Raw genomic sequence first — 19201 nt, forward strand, 5'->3', positions numbered from 1 at the left:
AATAGTTTTGCATTAACATAACAACTGTGACAGTAATTTCAAATAAAACAAATTTTGTATTTATTTTTTTTATTTGAAGTGCATATTTTATACAAATTTCTCAATAAATAAATATCTGTTATAAATACATTAGCAAAGTTTAAATTTTATATTTAGTTTTATCATGTGCAATAAATACCTATGTGTACTTAAATAATACATTCATAACAGAAGCAGCAAATGACATATGCTTATGGATAAAATTCCATCTGATTGATAGTTCTACATGCAGTTTTTCAATGATAGTCAATTATTTTTACATTACAGTGCCAAAGTTGTAGTATAATCACAAGGACTAAGTAGCAGAAACTTTTAATAAATATAAAACTATTCTGTTGAAAACATGTATTTTCCCAATGTGAGATGGTGAAATGTCACAGTGTTTCTTTGCAATTCTCTGTCCTCTAGAGGGTGTTGTGTGTGCTCCACAGTCTGGCCTGTCTTGCTTGTAGAGTCAGTCTCGATGTTTAGTCCTCCTTCCAGTTTAAAAACACTATTTAAGAGCATAAATTATATCTGGGCAGATAACCTAAACTAAGTTCTCAGAGCCACAGTTCTTGTAGGGTGTTGATGACTTCTGACACCTGTGAAGTAGAAACCAGAAAATATTTTGTTATAAATACTCCTTAAACAAAGCATCAGTTACTTGTACAGTAAGAGACTTAATGCTGTATTGCAGATTTTACCTTTTCTTTACGCAGCAGTACATCACTGCAATGACGCTTCCCAGTAATAAAACTGCACCACAGCTAATTCCAATGACTTCTTCAGGACTAGACGAACTTCGGTTGTCCAAAATAGCATGTTCACATCGCTCACCGCTAAACATTTTGTCACACCTAAAAACAGTAGAAATAGTGTTTGTTAGGAAGGTCTTGGAATCCATCGATTTCAGCAGTTAAACAGGCTATGAAATGGAAAGTTAGTTTTCCATATGTTGATTTGTGGTGAAACAGGATATTTGGGTGGGACGTTTCTAAGAGATCATCTTATTTTATAAACATCCACAAGGCTTTATTCACATCACAGCCACAACCCAAGCTTTGCAGCTTGCTAGTTTGCTGAACAAACAAACAGGAACTAGATAATCAGGACTTGATCAATGTCAGTTGATTGATGGGGTTTAAAATGTAGGATTATTGAGTAGATGAGTTGTTTTTGGTGGCTGCTCTCACCGACAAATGGGGGTCTCCAGGTCAGAGGAGTAGGAACAGGCACCATTGAAACAGAATCCTTTGTGTTCTGGACCGCAGGGCCTTAGAATAGCCAGCACTCGCGGTTCTTCTCCACTTCCTAATTACAAACACACACACCCAGACAGTTAGGCATGAAGGATTGTGATTTTAATGGAAAGGTATTCAGACTTGTGTCCACATGCCAAAGAATTCATTCTTAGCACAATGCATATTTGAAATTACAAGATTGCTAATTTCATTTAAAACAAAGTTAGGGGTTATTAAACCCTTCAGTTAGTGTTATTACAGTAGTACACTTTAGATATTATACTTACAAAAAGTAAATTGGCAACTACTGTACATGTCAACTAACTGGTAATTAGAGTATTAGTAGAGTAGAGAAAGAGAGAAAAAATAAATTATATTAAAATAGAAAACAGTTATTTTAAATTCAAATATTTCACAATGTTACTGATTTACTTTTTTTTTTTAAATCAGATAAATTCAGCTGCTGAGACTTAAAAAAAAAAAAAGAAAAAAGATTGCAGTCTTTCAAAAAAATGATATATCGTTTTGAAGTACTTACTGAGTGTTGTGTTGTATAGGAGCACATCCTCTGACTTCTCCTTAGTGTCTCCAAGTCCAGAGAAGACGGCTAACACCACCATCAATCCAAGTACTGATGGAGTTTTATGATTACATTTTAGTAACTATAAATTTCATTTTTATCATCTTTAAAGTAGAAATCATTTTGTTGTAAGCTCTTTATTATTCTATGTTGTTTTATGAGAAGTATTATGACTCACCCTGATAGTGCAAACACCTTTTATCCACTTGTTGTGTCATGCTGCGTCCCAAGTAAAGATTCAGTTAGACTGAAGATTCTGGATTTGTCCGGTTTTCTTCACACTTCTGCTGCTCTCCAGATGGAAGTGGTAATTCCCCACAATTTATACCATCCTTCTGTATCCTTCTCTGCGTCACTAATGATAGCCAATCATTTTAACTAGTGACAGGAATTGCAGTGAATCAAGAGTCTTTTACCCATACCTGTACAATGCTCCACATCACTTCCTAGTCAAAAGGCAAGCATGCACAGGCATGTTTTTACCCCCAAGTTTTTTTTTTCAGTGACCAAAGTATTAGCCTGCAGCTGCGAAAACAGGCTTTTGATAAAGTTACTTATTGGCAAAAAAGATATTAAAGAAAATTCTAATTACAGATAAAGTCAAAGTATTATTTTAAAGGAGTCATATGATTTCTCTTTGGAGTGTTACAAGCTCTTGATGCATAAAGAAGATCTGTAAAGTTGCAAACAAAATAAGCCGTAACTTTTATTCTCGGTGTTGCTGTCGCCGCAATGTTTTACAGTCGCTGTGTGTTTCGTTGAAACTGCTTTATTTGGTCATCCAAAAGAGGACACAACTTGAAATCAGTGGTTAAGTTGAATTTACAGGACTGTTTCCTGAACCAGCAGCCTACATTGCTTCTGTGTACAAAGCCTGTTTCTATAAAGAGGGGCAATTTCAACTTTGCAAGGACAATCTGGCACTTATGAATCACAGCCTGTAAGTACGTTTACATATTTAAAGGATTTGCCACTGATGATTCAAAAGTGAGATTTGAGCAGTGTAGAGTAGCGCTTGTTTGTCGTTTCTCAGATCACAAATGCAGACATGGTTTTATGTTTACGCAGCGCGATATGCAACGCAACGCATAAAAATACATTATAAGTCATTATTAATCAGTAATTATGTCCTGGATGCAAAATAGCACCCCCCCCCCCTCCCCTAAAAAAAAGTAAAATCATTTACTCACCCTCATGTCATTCTAAACATACTTTCCTCTTCGGAATGCAAAATAAGATGTTTTTAAGAATGTTGGTAGCCAAAACATTATGGTTATTGACTTCCATTGTATGTCTTTTAAGACTGCACAGCAGACTGTCATACCGGTTTGGAACGACATAATGATGACAATGTTTTTTTTCAACTATTACATTAAACTTCCACAAACAGGTTTCTGAATGAAGACTCTTTCATACATAGCTTCTTCTTGTAAACCACCAACATTTAGAACAGTAAGAATCAAATGTATTTTTATAGAGTCGCAGATTGTAATAGGTATATTGAATTCTGAAGTGAAATCTTTAGCAACACAAGAGCCTTAAAAGGGATAGTTTTCCTAGATAACCCAAAAATTTAAGTTCTGTCATAATTTATTCCCTCTCAGGAAACACAAAAGAGGTTAGTCAGAATATCTGAGCTGATCTCTTTCATAAGTAAAAGTGTATGGTGACTAAAAATGACAAAAAAATACTGTAACCGTAGTCTATTCGACTCCTGCCATATCTCAAATCTCATTCACATATATTTCCATGTCAAGACATGTCATGCCAAGTCTGATGTCAGTGGCACCATGGTTTTAGCTTGCTGTTCTAAAGATTTGAGGTTTACACCGGAAGGGATGATTTTCAGTGATTAGTGATCCTCATACAAACATTATATTGTAGAACTTCAGAAGCACATACGTAGCACAAACTACATTGACTATACTCATAAGTAATTGTTATATTTCTCAGCTTTTTTATAGCACAAAATACATGTCCATATTATGAAATGTCTCAGGGCCATAAATACATGTCATAAATCACACTAATAAATAAAACAGAAAAATGAAAATGGTGATAAAAACAAGCTATTTATAACAAATCTAAAAAATTTTTAAACAAAAGCACACATTTATGCATATTAAACAATGTATACATAATACCATAAATAGGTTGGATTAATAAATAAAAGGACAGCAGCACCCTTGTGTAAATTTTTGCCGTTTTGAGTTCAAACTGATATTCGAAAATAATTTCCTGAGAAAATGTAGTAATGTCCCATTTGTCTCAGTGCCAACAGATTCATCTGTCAGACATGTGAGGCCACCTGTTGAGCAGCCTGTCGAGCCCTACCGAAACTCTCCTGTGAGGATGATATGGGTAAGACTTCCGCCTTCACTCATGCATGTCAGGGAGGTAATATTACACTTGCAGAGTAAACCCTCCTTATTTTCTTGGCTCCGACAAAATAATAACACTGTAGCAAAGGCAACAGCTCCTTACGAACCAGCGAGGAGGCAGTTTTAAGAAACAAATTAGGGTGCAGTTACCGTCATGGACATGCATGGCTGCCGTTCCAGCTTGAATGGCCTGTTCCAGCTTGCCGACGAACAGGGAAGGATGTTAAAGAGGAAGCTCGCAAGGGCTTGTGCTTATAATCAAGATACGGACAAATAGTGCCAATTAAAGTATCCAGACTGAAGTGCTTGTCTCCTGTCCAACTGTAATCACAGGTTTTGTGTTTGTTTAGTATGTTGGAGTATTTTTGGCAGCAGTGACTGTGTTTTTCATCACCATGGCAATGGTCATTGGGCCCACTCCTCCAGGCACAGGAGTGATAAATCCAGCCTTCACCTTCACAGCTGATTAGGGAGACAAAAACAAACTGTCTTAAATAACACTAAGAGCTCTGCCCAAGCCAAGAATGTCTTTTGTACTACCAAGAGAAAAGAAATCAAACTATAAATCATGTTGCTAAGTGGCATCCAACCAACGAACACACAATGAGCCAAACAGTGCCCTAGAGGGACTGAGAAGTGATATCAGATACACTAACTGACGCACATTCACAATTATTGCTCATTTTAAGTGATCTGTTCATTTTAAGAATTCTGTCATTCCAAACCCATGCTATTTATATTCCTTCTCAATACAGATTGAATTATAAATCATTATTCACTGAATTTTTATTTTTTTTTTTCAAATCTGATCTTTGAAATGGATCAGATGATTCGATTCACAAAACGGAACCAAAGGATTAATGAATGAATTGCACTGATTCAGTTCTCAAGTTAAACTCGCTTACTTCACAGATCAGTGAAGGGATAAAGTGTTGGTGAATAATGGCTGTGTGTGAAGACATGAGGGTGAGTAAATAACTGCAATTTCCATTTTTTGGATGAACCATGTTGTTGTTACTGTTTACTAAAACAAAACCTAAAACTATTAAAAAAATCTTGTTTTCATTAACTAAAATAATGCTAAAATAAATCAACTATATATATAAGATGAAAAACTTGCGTTGAAAAACTTTGAAATAAAAGTAAAAGCTAATTTAATAATAATAATAGTATTTAAACAACACTAAACCTGATCCTGAAACAAGTACTGTAAGAATACTAAAGCAGTCATGTGTTATTTACCTTCAAAATCCACATCTCCAACAAGACGAAGTTTCCCAGTGACAGGGTCCTGCATGCGGTTGATGCCCACATCAATAACCGCGGCTCCCTCTTTTACCATCTCTGCCGTTATTAAGTGAGGCACACCTGTTGTTACAGATTCAGACCAACCATTCACAAAGACACATTCTCTTAAGAACACAATATTTTCTTTATCTTATTCAATTATTATTAAAATGTATACAGCCGTGGCCAAAAGTTTTTTGAGAATTACATAAATATTATTTTTCAAAAAGTTTGCTGCTAAACTGCTTTTAGATCTTTGTTTCAGTTGTTTCTGTGATGTACTGAAATATAATTACAGGCACTTCATACGTTTCAAAGGCTTTTATTGACAATTACATGACATTTATGCAAAGAGTCAGTATTTGCAGTGTTGGCCCTTCTTTTTCAGGACCTCTGCAATTCGACTGGGCATGCTCTCAATCAACTTCTGGGCCAAATCCTGACTGATAGAAACCCATTCTTTCATAATCACTTCTTGGAGTTTGTCAGAATTAGTGGGTTTTTGTTTGTCCACCCGCCTCTTGAGGATTGACCACAAGTTCTCAATGGGATTAAGATCTGGGGAGTTTCCAGGCCATGGACCCAAAATTTCAACATTCTGGTCCCCGAGCCACTTAGTTATCACTTTTGCCTTATGGCACGGTGCTCCATCGTACTGGAAAATGCATTGTTCTTCACCAAACTGTTGTTGGATTGTTGGAAGAAGTTGCTGTTGGAGGGTGTTTTGGTACCATTCTTTATTCATGGCTGTGTTTTTGGGCAGAATTGTGAGTGAGCCCACTCCCTTGGATGAGAAGCAACCCCACACATGAATGGTGTCAGGATGCTTTACTGTTGGCATGACACAGGACTGATGGTAGCGCTCACCTTTTCTTCTCCGGACAAGCCTTTTTCCAGATGCCCCAAACAATCGGAAAGGGGCTTCATTGGAGAATATGACTTTGCCCCAGTCCTCAGCAGTCCATTCACTATACTTTCTGCAGAAGATCAATCTGTCCCTGATGTTTTTTTTGGAGAGAAGTGGCTTCTTTGCTGCCCTTCTTGACACCAGGCCATCTTCCAAAAGTCTTGGCCTCACTGTGCGTGCAAATGCACTCACACCTGCCTGCTGCCATTCCTGAGCAAGCTCTGCACTGGTGGCACTCCGATCCCGCAGCTGAATCCTCTTTAGGAGACGATCCTGGTGCTTGCTGGACTTTCTTGGACGCCCTGAAGCCTTCTTTACAAGAATTGAACCTCTTTCCTTGAAGTTCTTGATGATCCTATAAATTGTTGATTTAGGTGCAATCTTAGTAGCCACAATATCCTTGCCTGTGAAGCCATTTTTATGCAACGCAATGATGGCTGCACGCGTTTCTTTGCAGGTCACCATGGTTAACAATGGAAGAACAATGATTTCAAGCATCACCCTCCTTTTAACATGTCAAGTCTGCCATTCTAACCCAATCAGCCTGACATAATGATCTCCAGCCTTGTGCTCGTCAACATTCTCACCTGAATTAACAAGACGATTACTGAAATGATCTCAGCGGGTCCTTTAATGACAGCAATGAAATGCAGTGGAAAGGTTTTTTTGGGATTAAGTTAATTTTCACGGCAAAGAAGGACTATGCAATTCATCTGATCACTCTTCATAACATTCTGGAGTATATGCAAATTGCTATTTTAAAAACTTAAGCAGCAACTTTTCCAATTTCCAATATTTATGTAATTCTCAAAACTTTTGGCCACGACTGTACATACTGTAGACTAAAATTTTAGAATAACAGAATACAGTTTCAAATAAAATACAGAGGAAGTTCAAACTCATTCAAACTTCATTCATTTTGTATTTTTGTAAAAATGAGTGCACATCTGACTTAATATGTTGCATAACCAAAGTCTAAACCCAGCTAGTCATTATTACAAAATGAACATGGCTTACTGTACACATTATCCAATTTATTGCACGGCCACTTACCAAATAAGTAAATACATGAATGTAACAAATTATACAGCTTAGCAGTCATTACATAATGATATTTGACCACAGAATGCAACTACTGACCAATCGAAAATGAGCATTCTAGACAGCTATGTAATAATATTACAGAATACCTGACCAAGACACAAAGAGCTGACCTGCAGCCGCAATCACTATGTCAGCCAGACTGGCAAGTTCCTTCAGTCGTGGCAGAGGAGTGCATCTATGAGCCATGATAACTGTGGCATCACCTGAAAGATATGATACACATCAGGGGTATTTATTTATGTGTTAGTTTCTTTCTTCATTTATATATATATATAATATAATGTAATATCCAATATAGCGCTCTTAATTAAACATAGTTTCAGGTTTAAAATTTGATTGCCATGCACATCTTTCCAATACACCATTTCCAGAAAATCAGTTAAAACATTTAGACATTTCATAGTATTTAATTGTGTACAGGCAGCAGGACATTCATGCCATTTTTAAAGCGCCAACTCCTGTTTTTTTTTGTTCATTCCACACATTCTCTTAAACAAAATGTACATGGTTAGTGGTTACAGATCACCAGCAAGATGATAACATTCATAAGCAGAAATTCCCAGAATGTGTCACTGTACCACCACAAAAACCGAAAGCTTTCAAATTTGGCTAATTAAAGGGTACATTTTGTGCAACTGACAAACCTACTGTAAGTCCACGTGTATAGCAACTAAAAATGATGGGAATAATAATTATAATGCAGTACTCATCACTGTCACAGAACTTTATCATTAGACATATATAATAAGAAGTTTTGACAAAACCTGGAGGGTTCTTCAGGTAATCACAAGTTCACCTTTATTATACTATGAGTCACAAAAAAATGGAAGTAGAACTGATTCAGGCCTGCGTCTTTCCTTGTGAAAGGAATTTTGTACATGTTAGAACGCAAACCGACTATAAAAGTGACTCAATTCAAGCATGACTTGCATTTCACCTGATGAAATCATTAAAATCTTGCACACACCTAATCCTAATAGTTGACACCTAAATAAATGAATCCTCTAACAATTATATGGTTCAAGAAAAAAAAAAACTAAAAACATCCGGTCTCTCCCTTTCCTTTATTCCGAGAACCATTACAAAAAAAGTTAAAACATGAACTGATCACGTTTCTAGAGGCATGCCAATGGAAGCGATGATGCAATATCAAACATTTTTAAAGGTAAAAATGTTTGATATTGCATACTCAAAACTAATTGAGATACATACCTTCAAGCTAATATTTGAATATTTTAATCACTGTTTTAAGTTCAATGCAAAGTAATAATTCAAAGGCATTTTTGAAAACAACACGTTTCTATTTATGCTGTAGGATTTCAAAAATAAAACTACAAAATACTACAAATAAATAAATAAAAATGGAAAGAAATGACAGATCTCACCTCCCGGTCGTTCATGGTTTCTATCCGAATGCAGCAGCATTGCAATAGGCATTCCTACATTCTTGGAGCGCCCGACAACAAGCACATTTTTTCCAACTGTTTCAATTCCTGAAAAAAGGAGCATACATTAGCAGTCAAAAGTTTGTCTCTCATTTTCACCAAGGCTGCATTTATTTGATCACAAATACAATTAAACAGTGATAGTGAAATATTATTACAATGTGAAAGAAATAACTGTATATTTTTTCAGCAGAGCCATACTCCAGTCTAATCATTCTAATGTGCAATTTTGCTCGCTGACAATGAATTATACTTAGATCGATACAGCAAAAGTTGCTTATGCTTATCTGCACACACCAAACCATTCTAATCAATCCCATTCTCTAACTTCTTAATCTCCAACCTTTCCAACATTTGTTTTGTTTTAACTACAAAAATGGATCATTTTTCCCTGAAAAGCTTTAAATTCCACCCAACAAACCCCAGCCAAGGTTCCGGATAATTTTGTTTTTAAAATAAATATAAATTTGTTTACCTAAAAAGTAAAGTTAATCTTCTTCTTCTAAGGCATAACAGTGACAGTTATTACCAATCTCACCAGTATTATTAAAGTGTTATGAGTGGGTTTGAAAAGGAATATATTACGATTAATTCAATATGGATTCCTCTTACTCCGAAGCCATAAAAAGAAGTCTGCAATATTAATGTTTTATTGCATTTTTTAATAAAAGAAAATGCAGCCTTGTTGGGCAATGAGTTTAAGAGACTTCTTTCATAAACATTAAAAAAACTATCAAGTATCCCAAACCTTTGACCACTAGTATAGAATTTGAGTAAACATTTATAACTCAATTTCACAAATGCCCATGGCATGGAAAAACCATCAAAATACATATATGATTGCAAAACAATGTTTCCAGATGAGTTAGGATTTGAGTAAGGAATTGAAAAGCAATAAACTGATATCAGATACTGTTGTTCTACCTGCTGCTACCCAATGAACTCACAGACAACCCAATGACATCTCTGCTGGAGGTGCAAAATGAGATGGCTGAGAAACTGAGTGTATTTTCAATGTAAAGAACATTTTTTTCTCAATGTCACAAACCCGTTCTTCTGATGATTTCCCACACTGCCGCTGCTGTGGCTGGCACCATGCACCTTTGGTCCAAGCAGAGTTTCCCAATGTTTACTATGTGGAATCCATCAACGTCTTTTTCTGGGGCAACAGCATTGCATATGGCTCTCTCGTTGATGTGCTCTGTTAGAGAGAGATATTCAACATATGAATTCACTACTGCAAACCTGATTCAGATACATTCAGCAAGTTGTGGTTTTATTAAAGCTAAGGAAATAACTTTAGTACGTGCACTGTTAGATTAAGCTTGTTTCATTGACACAGTGAAGATCCTAACTTTGAATGACCCTATTTTTATTTGCTATACAGCATTTTACATGAGCAGTTTCACAGTTTGATCCAGCAGAATACTAGAGTACCTGGAAGAGGGAGTTGAACCAGCAGTCCACTGATGCTCCTGTCTCTGTTGAATTTGTCTATCAGCTCCAACATCTCTTCTTGAGATACTGATGATGGCCTGAAGATTGTGCTGCTCGACATGCCTTTTAAACAAGTACCGTTTGAAGAAGAGATCAGTGAACACATGATTCAGATTGTACTGTAAAATCACAGTGATTTTATGTAAAATTCCATTTTCATGTTTCACAACATTAATGTAGGCATTAAATAGAGAAGAACAGTTGTCGTTACTTTTGACAGCAACTTGAGATCTTTCTCTTCCCTTTCTAATGTGATATGTATTGAAATCTGTTTCTGCCACAGAATGTAATAATAATAATAAGAATAAAGGTAATTATGACTTTTTATCTCACAATTCAGACTTTGCAAAACATAAACATATGATTATGCAACAGAAACTCAGAATTCTGAAATTTCTTCAGCATCCTTTTTTATGTACATTTATAACACTATACTTTCTGTTATATTACCTTTGCATTAAATAAAAAAGAGTCTATGGTAGTGCTGGTAAATATGACATCGTACATTTTTTTTTTTAAGTTATGAAAACATTATCATGGAGTTTATCTTTTGCTATTTGGGCAAATGGGAATGCAAAAAAAATATTTTTTTGGTAGTCTTCCATTCACTGCTATAGAAGTTTACCCAACTATAATGACCCAGAAATGAGAAACCCAGAAATGTGAAAAATATCCATTCTGTTTATTTGTTTTCACCATGAAAAAAAAAGAAAAAGAAAATGTTATTGCAACTTTGTATCTCACAATGCTGACTTTATATCGGAGTTTATATCTCAAATGCCAGACTTTTCTTCACAGAACTGCAATTTTTTCAGTTGCAAGTTTCATCTTGCAATTTTTATATCTTAAAAAAATCAGAATTATGAGATAAAACGTTGAAATTACCTTTATTTCTGTGGCTAAAATGCATTTCCGTAAATATGTTACATCTGCTGTAATAAAACAAACTAAAATAAATATTTTAATTATTAGAATTATGTTAATTTAAATAAAGTTAAATCATTTCAAGATTTATTGGGGGCCCATAGAAGATTGAAGAGGCTCCCTAGTGGTCTCTGGCTGAAAACTACTGCTTTACATATTAAAACCTTGAAGTTTACATTGCCTTTGTGTATTGCTCACCAAGCAGTGAAGCCGTTCGAGTTTTGTTTCTCACATAAGCGTGGCTGGCATGATCATCTCCCACCAGGATAACACTCAGATGAGGTCTCCTGATGCCTTGGGCCACTAGTTTTGCTATATCACTCTGGACTTCTTTATGGATCTGCCGAGCAAGTTCTGTCCCTGAGACCACAGTGGCAACATGTCTATGAGACAAACATAACATATATGTAACAACACAACGAGCTAGACACATGAACACAATGATCAACCCGTTATAATCCACCTGCAATGTTTTTAAAACACTGCTTAAGCATCTCATTGATAGTATCTATGACACCCACATGGTGGCGGAATATTCAAACACATAAAATGTATTTACTGAATGAATCGACCTTCCCAAACAATGACTATATGCGGGGGACGTCATGTTTATATGAATACATAATATAAACGGGAGAATATGCTGCTCTCGTAAGAAAACGCGTGTTTTGAATATGAACGCATGCAAGCTTTGTTTATCTGCACGGGGGGGGGGGGGGGGGTACAGTCCTAACCTTTTCAGTGACTGACAAAAAGGGCTTCTCCGGTTGACTGTTTTCAGATTAATCCATCGTTTTGATCGTCGACAATGCTGGAAATAGGATGCTAATGTCTGTATTCTAGTATAATTCCCTGTTAATGCAGTAAGTGCTGCCATAGTAACTGATCACCTGCACCTCCTCCTCACAGCTCGCGCTGCTTGACGCGTCACTCACCCAACAAAACTATTTCCGGTTCTGTAGTAAACGCGTAAAACGTCTGTAAAACACAATTTGTGCTGTTGTCTCTATGTGACACAAATCTCTTAAATCAAAATAATAATTTGATGAATACACGTCTATAAACGTAACAGGAAATTTACCCAACATATCGGCCCTAAATGCAGCGGCACAGATCTTAACACAGTCAGAGCAGACCGAAAGCCAGGCATGTGACATAAAGATCATGCAAATATAATCGCTGAGTATTTTCTGTTATTACAATATATTCTGAATCAAAATATTTAATATCCGACGTTATTCAAACTTAGTTTTGTAGCTCAGTAAATTAGCCTTAAATTCGACGAATTTATTAATATTTATTGTAATACAGACTAAATTTGTATTATTATTATATATTTTGAGTTTATAAATAGGCCTACTTTGAGTTTTTACGATTTTGATTTACCCAAACATGAAGATCAACTATTTTAGAATTTAGAACCCATATTTCCAAGGTTTTCCCTGATCGTGAGAAACGTGAGAAACCTGTATCAGTTCAATGTTAACTCTTTAATATTGCTGTCTTGTAAGCACTAGTATTTCCTTCAGGAAATGCAAATGTGGATTGTATTATGTGTTGAAACTCAATAGGCTTGCCTTCCAGGCCATTTACCAAAGTGTAACATCCTGGAACAAAAGGATTAGAACCTTTTAAACGTTTTGTTGCTCTAAAGCAAAACACGGCAGTGCCAAATAGGCTACACAAGACTTTAAAGAAATTGAAAAATGGAACAAATGGGTTTTTTAATAATCTAACCCAAATATATTCTTACCTAACCCAGATTGCAGTGTACTCCCTTAAAAAACAAATGTGCTGTTCACAGATTCACAGCTGGCACATTCTATAAGCTTGAGGTACTATTAAGACCACTGGCTATCTGTTGAAGAAAATGCTATATATATATATATATATATATATATACACTCAATGTCCAAATGTTCTTCTGTGACACAGAAGGTGGCTGATGAATGTGTTTTTGTTAAGCTGTAGATAGCTCTTTAGTATGCAGCCCTTGTCTTCTATGCACAGGCTTCATCAGGGTCTAAAAGGGAATCCACTATATAAATGGAAGGAGGGGGCCAGGGTTTTTCTTTATGATCCACTTGGATTTCACCATCCAGTAGTCTGGCCAAATTTTATGTTTTTCTAAGACAAAGTTTGTCTTCTTGACACTCTTGACCAATGCCTTGGGAAACAAGTTGTTTAAGTTGTTTTGTACAGTTTTATTTTCATCACTAAAAACGTTTGGTCTTGATTATAAAAGGGATCTTTTAGCCTTAACAACTAAGAAGAGGAAACAATAAAACTTAAGGAGCCCAGTCTTTCCCACTTTGCAAAATGTGGAAAACGACCCCAAAAGACCCACGTGTTCGCAATTTTAACACACAAACGTACGACGTAAACAAAAACAGGCATGTACAAATCTAAACCCCGCGGTATGCTCCCATGCTCCGTGCGTCAACGTGCACGAGCGCGCGGAGCACAAGGCTTAAATAACAGAAGCGTGGGAATTGTGCTAGTCTACAACTCATTCAAACGTATATAGCCACACCCACAAACGTAGTTTTGGGGATTGACCAATTAGAAAGAAAGAATTTCTGCGTAGATATCTGCCGATGGTCAGATGACTGAAAAAGACTATTTAAAACTCTAATGAGCAACCTGATACAGGTTCATACGCTCTGCGAGTACCTCCCAGTGAAGGATTATAACCTTAAACTTCCTTAGTCACTGCAGTTTGTCAAAAGAATAACGAAACTATTTGAAAGCCCTAAACATTATGGTAGAAAAATCAATAAGAATTGCACTTTGCTTGTTATGTTTTATCCTGTGCCATTCATTCAGTGCCTTAGCCGCTGCAGCCGACCAGAACGCGCAACTGAATGGTAAGAAAAGTTTGTTAACCAACGTTGTTTAATGCTTTTAAATGAAATAAGTGGTTACTTTTAGTGTTCAAAATTCCTCAACGATTTACCTTTTTTTAATGCATTTCTGTTTACAATCATTATTTTCAGGGACAATAGCTAACAATAGCTCCGATTTCAAACATCTTAAGTCTCACATTAATGTGGCACATTAAGTCCCACGTTCAGGCTACGTGAATAAACCGGCAAAAAGAAAGGAGAAAAAAAGTGATTTGAAAGTTAAATGATCCGCCTTTTGATGCTTCGGGGACTCAAAAGTAAAACCCGGACAATCCACTTTGTTTCGGATGTGCCTCTTAAACTACCGCCCAGAGGACTCCACGTTTTATCACCGATCCGCTCTGCCGCGTTGTCCACTGCTCTGACTGTGGTGAAAGCCATTTGATTTTTGAACGACTTTTTGACTTTAGAAGCATTTTTTTTATATAAACTAACTTACTATTGGAACGTTTGTGAAAGATAAGCGTTTGGAATACCGGGCAGAGCTGTAACAAAATTTGTTAAACCGTTTGTTTTCCGTGTTTAGCTCAATTTGATCTAATATTCACATAAACATTTGTTGTTAGAAATCTAAATCTCTAATAGAAACCTGGACCTTTAAGGTAAACCTACATCTTCATTGTTAAGCAAATATATATTAGCCATCTCCCGCCGCGTTAATAAGTGGAACATTTTAATAGAAAACAAACAAAAGTGAAATAAAATATAGAGGAAATGCATAAAACAACTCTTAAAAAGATGCATCATTACTGTAAATCCTTTTTATAAAGACTTAATATCTGGCCACCTCATGAGTATATTTAATATTTGATTTCACCCTTTCTAATGGGTTTAACTCGTGGTGGTGCAAATCTACCGATTTTTTTCCCCCCTTACTTTGCAGTTTTCCTCCACTTGAAAGTTTGTAAACTCTTAAATTCTGAATCAAGACTCCATTTGGCATCCATGTAATGCCAACCGGTTCATTAGAAGTAATATGGTTCATTTAGAAAAGGTGTTCTGTTTTTCCCTCTCTCTATAGTAGCTCAATTGTTCAAGCTAGTCATTAAGATGAGATGTTGTCACAAGGCTTACATGAATAAACTCAAGCTTAACCCCTTATGAAACCGTTAAGCACCTCGAAATGCCTCATGCACTTGGTCTGACCAATATTTTATGTACAGTTTTGAGAGATTACAAACGTATTAATTGTCTTACTATTTGTTCTAGATGATTCGGAGGACAGCTTCTCACTGGATCCAATGCAACTTCATGACCGAATCAAGTACAGCATGCGAAAGTCTTTTGATCTTGATGACGACGGCTGTTACCTCCAACCTGGGAAAAAGGAAAGCATTGAGGAGTGTGGCTTCAATGCCTCCACCAAGACCATTCTGATCATCCACGGCTGGGCGGTGAGTTATTTCAGATGATCATGAGGCTAGTTTTAACATTTGGTTGGCTTTAGACACCCCAAGCCTTTGAATCTTCAGAAGGTTTCTCCCATTTTATCAGTGCTGGGGGTTACTGAAGGTTACATGGCTTCCAAGATGGTTTGGTAAAGTGTGTGGTATCTCTCACAGATGAGTGGGATGTTTGAGAGCTGGATGCACAAGCTGGTGGCTGCTGTTCAGAGACGAGAGTCGGAGGCTAATGTAGTGGTGGTCGACTGGCTGGGCCTGGCCCACCAACTTTACCCTGATGTCGTCAACCATACCCTCCGGGTTGGGAAGAGCATCGCTAAACTTTTGGACTGGCTCCAGGTATGTCTATATTATGCATCCCGCTGGGTGTGTTTGTTTCTCTTTGTGTACATTTGAGAGAACTGGCAACCGTGAAAATTCTGCTTGTGGCCTTGTACATCGGGTCATTGTTGGTATTCATCTCTTCTCAGAACAGCAGATGTCCTGGCAAAGTACAATTTCTTTTCCAGATGGATCTGTTTTTTTTTTTTGTTGTTTTTTTTTAGATGTCAGGAGTTTGCCCAAGGCATTATGGGTATTCTCATGGAACAATAAATATCCATTCATCGTAGCTGGCTTCTATAGGCTCTGAAGTACTTTTGATATAGGAAAGATACAAGCAGTTTAAATGAGCAGCTGAGCATATTAGCCCCCCCCCCCCCACACATGCACACGGATGCCCCAGCTGGCACTATGCGTGGTACATGAAGCAGTACAATGTGCAAGAAGCAGAATTATTTTCATTTGAAAAAAAATTTGTTAATCAAAGCTGCTCTTCTGGCATATAAAAAAAAAAGTTTAGAGCTGCAGGGTCTAACAAATAAAGTTTAGAGAAATTCCCCTGGATTAAAAAAAAAGAAAAACACTTTTTGAGTTTTAAATGGACATGAACAAATAAATATTTTTCCTATTTAATATTTAAGAATAATTTATTAGAGCTATTCCCCTCAGATGATGATGAAGAAGAGATGGTTAATCTAATGTGTGTCTGTTTTTGATAGGACGAAGTGCAGCTACAACTTCAGGACGTGCATATGATTGGATATAGTCTTGGTGCTCATGTTGCTGGATATGCTGGAACTTCTGTAAATGGAAATATTGGACGCATTACAGGTATGATTTAGATTTGTTGGACACTTTGATTTTTGAAACAAAGCAACAAAGAAATTGTTTAGTCTTTTTGCACGTACGGAGGCCACATCTAAACATCTGTTCTATTTGAATAGGTTTAGACCCAGCTGGCCCTATGTTCGAGGGGGCAGACTCCAACAAGAGACTTTCTCCAGATGATGCAGACTTTGTCGACATCCTGCACACATACTCCCGGGGAGCTTTGGGCGTCAGTATTGGGATCCAGGAGCCTATTGGGCACATTGATATTTATCCCAATGGTGGGGATGTACAACCAGGCTGTTCCTTAGGAGATGTGCTGTCCACTGCTGCTGCAGGAAGTGAGTGCTTCAGTTTTGTTATCGTTTTGCCTATTTCCAACTCTTCCAAGTCAACCATAATTTAACCAAATTTGTCTTGTCACCACAGACTTTGTGGAAGTCATGAAGTGTGAACATGAGCGGGCAGTGCATCTCTTTGTGGACTCTCTCATGAACAAGGACCACATGAGTTATGCTTTTCAATGTACCGGCCCTGATCGCTTCAAGAAGGGCATTTGTCTGAGCTGCAGGAAAAACCGCTGCAACAGTATTGGTTACAACGCCAAGAAAATGCGAAAGAGGAGAAACAGCAAAATGTACCTGAAGACTCGCGCAGACACACCTTTTGGTGGTAAGTTAATACAACCTCTTTTGTTTCTAAATCACATGCTGTATTGGTGAGTCACTGAAATGTGGCTATTTGCTCATTACTCTACAGGTTACCACTATCAGATGAAGATGCATGTGTTCGACAGAAAGAATGCAAATTATGCAGATCCAACTTTCTACGTCACACTACATGGAGCCCATAACGATACCGAAAACCTCAGTGTAGACATGTAAACACCTAATGATTAAGATTACATTGCCAATATATTCTCCTGTTAACTGATAAATATCATTTACATGGGTTATTTTCAAAACTTTTCACAGTGCCGATGGAGTTGGTCTAAACCTCACAAACACATTTCTTGTCTTCACGGAAGAGGACATCGGAGACCTGCTAAAGATTTCTCTTCGCTGGGAAGGCCCTTCTGATTCCTGGTCATCTGTGTTCAAACACTTTAAGACATCATTTTGGTCAAGTTCACCGGACAAAAAAGTTCTGGAGGTTCGGAGGATCCGAGTCAAAGCAGGAGAAACCCAAAAGAAGTAAGTGCTGTAATGGTTGTGAATTGATTCACCATCATTTATTTTATTTATTTATTTATTTATTTATTTATTTATTTATTATTATTATTATTATTATTTTTATAACTGCTTGCTAATGTCACAATGTTTCATTCACAGGTTTACCTTCTGTGCTGAAAAAACTGAGATCTCGCCAGGGCAAGAAATTACTTTTCTTAAATGCCGTGATGGCTGGGAAGTAAAACCTAGAAAAAGGTATACATGCATGTCTACTGTTTATATTTATTCATCCTTATTGTGTGCATATTCATATGCCAAACTATTAATACTTATACATTTTATCTGTTATACCTTTAACTAATTATCTTATTTATTTGCAGATTGCACTACTGAGAGGAAGCACTGTTACCTAGGGACAAAAGGCGGTGAAGGGCCTGAGCACTTTTGATTATTTTGGTACACATTTGGTGGGATATTTGTTTACGTGGATAGAACACAGCTTGTGCTGCTCAAATGGCCTGCTCAGATGGGTGATGGCTGGTTACTGGACTTGCTCAGGGCATTTTTTTTTCTACCGTTGGGATGTTCATAATTGTTTAAGATGTGAGATCTTCGTGTCTTCAGACCATTTGTATGTTTTCTATTGTTGCAGTCAAGTCTCTGTTTTGTGGATCTTAGACTTCTACTTCGTAATGCTCGTTATATATTTTTGTATGTTTTTAATTTATGAAGGAAGAAAAAAAAAGCACTGTAAAACCAAGCTTATTTATCAACCTAATCCATACCTTGTACCAAGGCATAAATTCATTCTCTCTCTCTCTTACCTGGTGACCACTTTTACATGTGTATGTGTCTGTGAATTTCAATAGGAAGAAGGATTTTATGTGAATTCACAGTATTATTTAAGGTCATAAGAATGGAGAGAGCGGCTCTACTTGTCTTCATTAAAATGTTGCACATTTAGTGCCTTGTTCTGTACATGTTTGTGTATATAAAACAATAATGATTTGTAAGAAAAAAAATTACTTTGATTCCATTGTGTCATTTAATGCAGGTTATATTTTTTTTCTCTCTCTCTCTCTCTTAACACCATATTACAGGGCCTCTAAAAGGACCTTTGCAAAAATATGCAAACTTTCATGCGTACACAAGAAACCATACAGGACAATGCACACTGATCCATC

At 36.7% G+C, this 19201-nt stretch overlaps 3 protein-coding genes across 4 annotated transcripts; 1 reads left to right on the forward strand and 2 right to left on the reverse strand.

Annotated features, from left to right (window-relative positions):
- Nucleotides 1–52: 52 nt before the first annotated feature.
- On the reverse strand, nucleotides 53–2249 carry LOC132115160 (epigen-like). The gene is made up of 5 exons (XM_059523556.1): nucleotides 2021–2249; nucleotides 1801–1893; nucleotides 1215–1332; nucleotides 726–878; nucleotides 53–623 (listed from the first exon to the last, which is right to left on the reverse strand). Exons 1-5 carry the CDS (start codon nucleotides 2058–2060, stop codon nucleotides 569–571), a joined length of 459 nt encoding a protein of 152 aa, XP_059379539.1. The 5' UTR covers nucleotides 2061–2249; the 3' UTR covers nucleotides 53–568.
- Nucleotides 2250–3934: 1685 nt separating this feature from the next.
- On the reverse strand, nucleotides 3935–12288 carry LOC132114440 (bifunctional methylenetetrahydrofolate dehydrogenase/cyclohydrolase 2, mitochondrial-like). 2 transcript variants are annotated; one of them, XR_009425323.1, is made up of 10 exons: nucleotides 12122–12288; nucleotides 11586–11770; nucleotides 10404–10526; nucleotides 10015–10167; nucleotides 8907–9014; nucleotides 7632–7724; nucleotides 5466–5591; nucleotides 4618–4685; nucleotides 4374–4544; nucleotides 3935–4300 (listed from the first exon to the last, which is right to left on the reverse strand). XR_009425323.1 is itself a non-coding variant. In XM_059522564.1 (9 exons), the coding sequence occupies exons 1-9, from the start codon at nucleotides 12262–12264 to the stop codon at nucleotides 4482–4484; spliced, it is 1062 nt and encodes a 353-aa protein (XP_059378547.1). In that variant the 5' UTR covers nucleotides 12265–12288; the 3' UTR covers nucleotides 3935–4481. The 2 variants fall into 2 exon arrangements, 1 of the variants encoding a protein (XP_059378547.1); XM_059522564.1 differs by having other exon boundaries at nucleotides 3935–4544.
- A 1729-nt stretch (nucleotides 12289–14017) lies between these two features.
- LOC132114439 (endothelial lipase-like) lies at nucleotides 14018–18979 on the forward strand. The gene is made up of 10 exons (XM_059522563.1): nucleotides 14018–14254; nucleotides 15503–15687; nucleotides 15856–16035; nucleotides 16737–16848; nucleotides 16962–17186; nucleotides 17275–17517; nucleotides 17605–17725; nucleotides 17820–18038; nucleotides 18177–18272; nucleotides 18398–18979. The coding sequence occupies exons 1-10, from the start codon at nucleotides 14149–14151 to the stop codon at nucleotides 18408–18410; spliced, it is 1500 nt and encodes a 499-aa protein (XP_059378546.1). The 5' UTR covers nucleotides 14018–14148; the 3' UTR covers nucleotides 18411–18979.
- The last annotated feature ends 222 nt before the right edge of the window (nucleotides 18980–19201 follow it).

This window comes from Carassius carassius, chromosome 34, assembly GCF_963082965.1.
Source record: "Carassius carassius chromosome 34, fCarCar2.1, whole genome shotgun sequence".
In the NCBI taxonomy this organism is placed as follows: Eukaryota; Metazoa; Chordata; class Actinopteri; order Cypriniformes; family Cyprinidae; genus Carassius; species Carassius carassius.

Coding starts and splice junctions, on each gene's coding strand:
- LOC132115160 (XM_059523556.1), bottom strand. CDS start 2,060: ATGACACAACAAGTGGATAAAAGGTGTTTGCACTATCAGG. Junction 1,894..2,020: donor AAGGTGTTTGCACTATCAGG/GTGAGTCATAAT, acceptor AAACTCCATCAG/TACTTGGATTGATGGTGGTG. Junction 1,333..1,800: donor CCTATACAACACAACACTCA/GTAAGTACTTCA, acceptor GTTTGTAATTAG/GAAGTGGAGAAGAACCGCGA.
- LOC132114440 (XM_059522564.1), bottom strand. CDS start 12,264: ATGGCAGCACTTACTGCATTAACAGGGAATTATACTAGAATACAGACA. Junction 10,168..10,403: donor GGTTCAACTCCCTCTTCCAG/GTACTCTAGTAT, acceptor TCTCTCTAACAG/AGCACATCAACGAGAGAGCC. Junction 9,015..10,014: donor GGAAATCATCAGAAGAACGG/GTTTGTGACATT, acceptor TCCTTTTTTCAG/GAATTGAAACAGTTGGAAAA.
- LOC132114439 (XM_059522563.1), top strand. CDS start 14,149: ATGGTAGAAAAATCAATAAGAATTGCACTTTGCTTGTTATGTTTTATC. Junction 16,849..16,961: donor AAATATTGGACGCATTACAG/GTATGATTTAGA, acceptor CTATTTGAATAG/GTTTAGACCCAGCTGGCCCT. Junction 17,518..17,604: donor CGCAGACACACCTTTTGGTG/GTAAGTTAATAC, acceptor ATTACTCTACAG/GTTACCACTATCAGATGAAG.